Source organism: Ornithodoros turicata, chromosome 6, assembly GCF_037126465.1.
Source record: "Ornithodoros turicata isolate Travis chromosome 6, ASM3712646v1, whole genome shotgun sequence".
NCBI lineage: Eukaryota > Metazoa > Arthropoda > Arachnida > Ixodida > Argasidae > Ornithodoros > Ornithodoros turicata.
Genome location: NC_088206.1, coordinates 24,462,102 through 24,468,741, shown reverse-complemented (window position 1 = coordinate 24,468,741; position 6,640 = coordinate 24,462,102). Strand labels below are relative to the sequence as shown.

Here is a 6,640-nt window from a genome sequence, read left to right as displayed (position 1 = left end):
TTATGGTCGGAAGCGATCCGGTGGTTTCCGTGTCCTTTCCGAACGCCTAAGGGTGGCGTTTGTTTGGGTAGGTAACCCTGAGTTGACAGGCTGTTGTCCAACTTCGGATGCAGCTAGTCTAGACGCGTTGCGCACTGTCCCATCTGCCAAGACAAACGTGCTGAGTCCCACTTTCTCTTGTATGGCGATGGGCGGACCATACGCCCGGGATCCTTTCGGACGGTGACCGGGTAGATGGACGCGTACATAGTCTCCCGGCTGGAACTTAGGGGTCCTCACCCGGTGGCGTTCGTCGAAATAAGCTTTAGTCTTTTCCTGATACTTCTTGATACGCTCACGTAGCGAAGCCATTTCCCTCTGAATATCTTTGTCCAGGTTCGGGAATCCGGCTACGTCGAGTTTTGATTTCATGCGCCTCTGATGCAGCAGTTCTGATGGCGATAACCCCGTTGCTGCGTGAGGCGTAGCCCTGTAGATCCCCAGGAACGCCTTCACATCTTGCGACACAATCCTCCCAGTGAGTGAAATCGTTTGGAGGAAGCCCTTCAGAACTCTATTGAAGCGTTCGACCTGTCCGTTTGCTTCAGGATGGTATATTGCCGACTGTCGGTGCAGTATACCCCTCTCGGCAAGAAAGTTCTTGAACTGTAGAGCTTCGAATTGAGGCCCGTGGTCCGAAACCAAAATTTCAGGGTATCCCTCACGAACGAAGATGTCCATTAAAAACTCAAGGATAACTTCTGTGGTGACATGCGAAAAAAACGCTACCTCCGGCCACTTGCTAAAATAATCCACAGCTGTGATAGCGAAACGGCAGCGTGCTGGAAGGTTGGCGAATGGACCTACGATATCTATCCCCAACTGCTTCCACGGACCGCAAGGGAAAGGTACCGGCTGTAGAGGTGCTTTGTGCGTCACCGCAGTCTTGTCCGCTTCACGACATATGTAACAGTCTCGTACATAAGTCTCAATTTCAGCGTCCATACGAGGCCACCAATAACGCTCACGTATACGTTGCTTCGTCCGGACGATTCCCGAATGTGACTCATGAGCGATGTCGACAATTCGTTTCCTCAGCGAGGAAGGAGGGATTATACTTGACCCTCTGAGTACGATACCTCCCACCGAAGTGATCTCGTCGCGAAGTTTGAGATATGGAGAAAGTTGCTCTTGCTGCTGCTTGTCCAGTTGAGGGTCATGTTCCAAGCAACTTAAAACCTGACGGAGCACGACGTCATCGTCCATAGCCTGCAGCAGCTCCTGCATGGTGATGCAGGATAGCGCCTGCTGAACATAGCACACTAACTCATCTTCATCTCCGGTTGTAGCCAGCTTGTGAGGTAGGGGAAGACGTGACAGGGCGTCGGCGACGAAGTTATGCTCTCCTTTCTTGTATACGATGGTGTAATTGTACTGAAGGAGACGTGCAGCCCATCTTGCAATACGCATTGGTTGCCGTCCAGTACCTTGGGTTGACAAAAGCGTGACCAAGGCTTGATGGTCGGTGCAAAGTGTAAATTTGCGTCCAAAAAGTAATACGTGCCACTTCTCGCACGCCCACAAGCATGCCAAAGCTTCCTTCTCCCCAGTTGAGTACCGGTATTCTGTCGCTGTCATAGCCCTTGAGGCGAAGCAGACGGTACGTAGACCGTCAGGATGCGCCTGCTGCAGTACAGCTCCCAGACTGAAATTTGATGCATCTGCCGTGACAATTGTAGGAAGCGAAGCATCGAAGAGAGCCAGCGGTACGCACTCTTGGATGAGAGATTTGACTTTGTTGAATGCGGTTTCTTGCTCTTCAGTCCATAGAAATCGTGTCTCCTTGCGAAGCAGTCGCCGAAGCGGCTTCACCACCGTGGCGAAGTGGGGTACGAATTTGAGGTAGTACGAAGCAAGGCCAAGAAATGAGCGCAAGGATACGACATCCTGCGGAGATGGCGCATCACGAATGGCTTCCAACGTATCCTGCAGCGGACTCAACCCATCCGGCGATAAAGAATGTCCCAGAAACTGTAACTCGCGGGTGGCAAAGACACATTTCTTCTTGTTCAACCTCAGTCCAGCGGCCTCCAGTGCGAAGAGGACTCTATCTAATCTAAGGTTGTGCTCCTCCATTGTAGCACCGTATACCAAGATATCATCAAGGTAGTGCATAACACCTTTTAGACCCTTTAGGACCATCGCCAACATCTTCTGAAATGCAGCAGCCGCTGATGCCAACCCAAAGCATACACGCTTGTAGCGAAAGAGGCCCTCGTGAGTAATGAACGCCGTTAAATTTCGACTTTCTTCTGCAAGCTCCATCTGATGATAGGCGGAAGAGAGGTCCAGTTTTGAAAAGTACGAAGCGCCAGCAAGGTGATGAAAGATGTCCTCCATGTGAGGCAAGGGGTGGCTATCAATGACGATGGCTGTATTGGGCTTTCTGAGGTCCACGCATAGTCTTAGCTCTCCAGTCTTCTTCCAGACAGCTACAATTGGGGACACCCATTCAGAGGCATCTATGCGCTCTATAATGTCCGACTGCTCCAGCTTCTGCAGTTCCTCCGAGACTTTTTGACGAACCTCCAACGGAAGGCGGCGAAGTTTTTGCTGTACTGGTTCGACCGATGTCCTCATCGTTACTTTGTGTCTGTAACCCTTCGCCAGTCCCAGTTCCTCGGAGAAAAGAGTAGGGTATTTCGCCAGGCACGGAGGTACCTGTGCTGCGGGTGTCGCCGACACTTTCCGGCAAAGCTGCTGAGCAGGTACAATGGCGATGTCCAAGGCGCGCATACTGTAGCAGAGAATATCCCTTCCGTGGAGATGATTGCTTTAGAGTAGTCTCTAAGTACGACTCCTGACTTGTGAAGAGGCCGATGAGAAAACTTCTCATGGTAGACGTTAGAAGGTAAAAGGGAGACCGCTGAGCCTGTGTCGACCAGGAGACGTAAGGGCACGCCCGCAGCTTGTATTTCACAGAAAATTGGCTTTGTGGTGGACGTCGATGTTGTATAGACGTCTACGTCCACCTCCTTGACCAAGGTTGCTTGTGCCGAGGACTTCTGTCGGCACACTGACTCAAAGTGTCCTTTTCTCTTACATGACCGGCAAGTTTTGTTCCTAGCAGGACAACTGGGACTGTTTGCCAAGTGCTTCGTCGACCCACATCTATAGCATGCATTCGACGTTTTCTTCTCATGGCGAGCTACAGCTGAGACGGTAGCGTGGTGTTGCTGAGTAGCCAGGAGAGCTGATTCTGTTTGCGCTTGCTCCACTTGCTTTGCAATTGCCAGAGCAGTGTCCAAGGTCAGGTCGGGTTCTAGTAGAAGGCGATCCCTGACAGCCTGACTCGATGTCTTTTCCACCAACTGGTCACAAATCATGTCTTCAGCCATGGCCTCGAACTTGCAGTTTGCACTAAGGGTTCGCAGCGCCGTAATAAACTCATCAATCGATTCACCTGGATGTTGCGCTCTTGCACGAAACCGGTATCGTTCGACCGTTCGATTTAGGGCTGGCAAGTAGAAGCGTTGTAGGCTCTGCACCGCGGCAGCATACACGTCTTCCGTCTCATCAACGGTCGAGGAAACTGCCGTAGCAGGTAAAGTACGGAATACCCGTTGTCCCTCCACTCCAAGACAGTTCAGTAAAATGCACTTCTTACGTGTAGATGCATATCCCGTTCCACCGCAGGCTTCCATGTAAGTCGTGAAGAGTTGTATCCACTCCTCCCAGGGAATGGCCGGTTTGCCAGGGGAAGGCAGAAATACTGGTGGGGGATGCAGGTTCATTGTAGTCGACTGCGCCAATCTGTTATGTCTTTATTGACATCTAGCACAACTTAATCTGTTATGTCTTTATTGACATCTAGCACAACTGTCCTGGACCAATGTCCGAAACCGAATGCCTCGAATGTCAGTCCGCTCCGCGTGAGCTACCCTCATCTTCCTTCCTCTCGTTCTTCTCCACCTTGCATCGACACAACAGAACCATATCAACATTTTTTGTACAACAATTCGAGAAAGTAATCATCTCTCTCTTCATGGACGCTTCTGTCTAAAATAACTGTCCCTATTGAAGATGAGAAAATAATAAGCGAGCCTGGACCACTCAAAGTGATCAATAGGCTTACTCAATGCGCGAAAATCATATTTTCTTTCTGATTTTGCTCCTTAAAAGTAGCGCACTATCGACAAAGCGCGATCTCAGTTGTCTCGCGACGTAAACCCCCAATTATTATTATTATAATCCATAAAGCGCGCCAAGTTTTCCTCAACCCCCACTTCTGCTTGCTACATGATGTGTCATGCAGTGACGCAGGGCAAGAATGAATCAATTTAGCATACGAAATGCATTTTCACCATTCCATTTTGCAGCTTGCTTCCATGAGCAGACACGCAACCCTCCCTTTTTGTTCACGTTCGCTATGAACTTTAAATATTATTACTTGAAATGCAACAAATTGCAGCAGATTCGTCTCACAGAGACGGAAATTTGCATTGAACGCTCAGATACCCGATTTTCTGCGCTACGACTGCAAAATTAAGCACCATCATCAACACATACGTCATATAGCGTGTCATGCCTTATGAAGCAAAGTGCCTACTGCCAACCATGACAGAACACATACACAAACACACACTCCAGTTTCTACTGTCCGAAAATTATTGAACCACGTAATAGTACGCACCCTGAGCTTTACCAGGAAATCTAAACTTGAACAGAGCTACAAGCCCGACAAAAGCTAACACTGACAAACAACAACTGAAAAGCAACAATTAAAACACACACCCATTCGTTTCTGCTGTCTGAATTCGCGCTAAATGCGTGAGCGATTCCAAGAGCAAGCACCCGTTTGAAGAAAGCATAACAAATGCAGCTCAACACACCCCTCGCCACAATAGCCGGGTGGGAGGCGGCACGAACGACTTCTCTTTCTGATTTTGCTTTTGAAACACGGTTAACTAGCCCCCCCCCCCCCCCCCCCCCCCAATTAAGCGCTCCAAGTTTTTCTTACTTCTCATTCCTTCCTGCGACTTCCGCGTTCTGTCATGCAATGAAGCATGGCAAGAATTAGTAACTTTAGCATACGAAAGTCATTTTCACCATTCCATTTCGGAATTTGCTTCCATGAGCATGCACACAACCGTTCGTTTTTTGTTCACATTGGCTATGAAAATCCAATAATCATACCTACTTCCAACAAATTGCAGTGAAATCCAGATTCGATTCACGGAGACGATAATTTCTACCCTCTGCGTTAAGCGCCCAGATACCCGTATTGCTGCTGGAATTGTAATAGCTATGACTGCAAAACTTAAGCACGCTTCATCAACATAACAGTTATAATGCGTGTCATGCTTTATCGAGCAAAGGGCATACACAATAATCGTGAAGCATGACAAGATACACGCTAACAAACAACAACAACTAACAGACAGACACATTTCTCCTCTCAGAAAATTATTAATCAGCATAATACGACATACTCTGAATTTTACCGATAAAACTAAGCTTGAACACAGCTACAAGCACGACAAACGCGCAATCTATCAACAATAACTGACTGTTAACTAACAAACACATCATTTAATTCTACGCTAGAGGCATGAGCGATTCGAGAAGAACAAAGCACATTGCTTTAAGAAAGCCTAACAGATGTAGTTTTAATACGGCCCTCGCTGCGATAACAGCCTGCAAGGCTCATAAAAGTGCTTATAAAGTGCTTGTTTTGGGCGCGCTAATTTACCAGGATCCGCACCGATTTTATGAGCCTTGCAGGCCGCTATCGCAGCGAGGGCCGTATTAAAACTACATCTGTTAGGCTTTCTTAAAGCAATGTGCTTTGTTCTTCTCGAATCGCTCATGCCTTTAGCGTAGAATTAAATGGTGTGTTTGTTAGTTAACCGTCAGTTATTGTTGATAGATTGCGCGTTTGTCGTGCTTGTAGCTGTGTTCAAGCTTAAGGCGCAGATATAGTCCGACGTAACTGTGCTGCGCGTACGCGCGCTGCACAGTTGCGCTACGCCGGGGGAAATCACACCCTCTATAGTCTGGTGGCTAGCGCGGCCGGCGGCATTCAACGCGCTAGGACGTCGTCCGCGCCGCGCAGAATAGAACATGTTCTGTTTTTCGCCAACCACGCTCGCGCAGTCAGATTAGCGCAGTCGCAGTCGCGCTGCTGCAGTCACAGCGACTTTGCGCATGCGCAACGGTCGCAGGCCACTGCTAACGCGCGTCTGACTATAAACGCATATTTCCCGGATCGCTTTGCTTGGCGTGTCTGACTTCGGCTGTCGCTGACGGCGACGCCAAAAACGTTGGACTATATCTGCGCCTTAGTTTTATCGGTAAAATTCAGAGTATGTCGTATTATGCTGATTAATAATTTTCTGAGAGGAGAAATGTGTTTGTCTGTTAGTTGTTGTTGTTTGTTAGCGTGTATCTTGTCATACTTCACGATTATTGTGTATGCCCTTTGCTCGATAAAGCATGACATGCATTATAACTGTTATGTTGATGAAGCGTGCTTGAGCTTTGCAGTCATAGCTATTACAATTCCAGCAGCAATACGGGTATCTGGGCGCTTAACGCAGAGGGTAGAAATTATCGTCTCCGTGAATCGAATCTGGATTTCACTGCAATTTGTTGGAAGTAG

The 6,640-nt window shown here is 48.3% G+C and overlaps 1 protein-coding gene across 1 annotated transcript; it reads right to left on the bottom strand.

The window, feature by feature from the left end:
* LOC135398368 (uncharacterized protein K02A2.6-like) lies at positions 1-2,619 on the bottom strand. The gene has a single exon (XM_064629781.1). The coding sequence runs from the start codon at positions 2,617-2,619 to the stop codon at positions 1-3; it is 2,619 nt and encodes an 872-aa protein (XP_064485851.1).
* Positions 2,620-6,640: the final 4,021 nt, after the last annotated feature.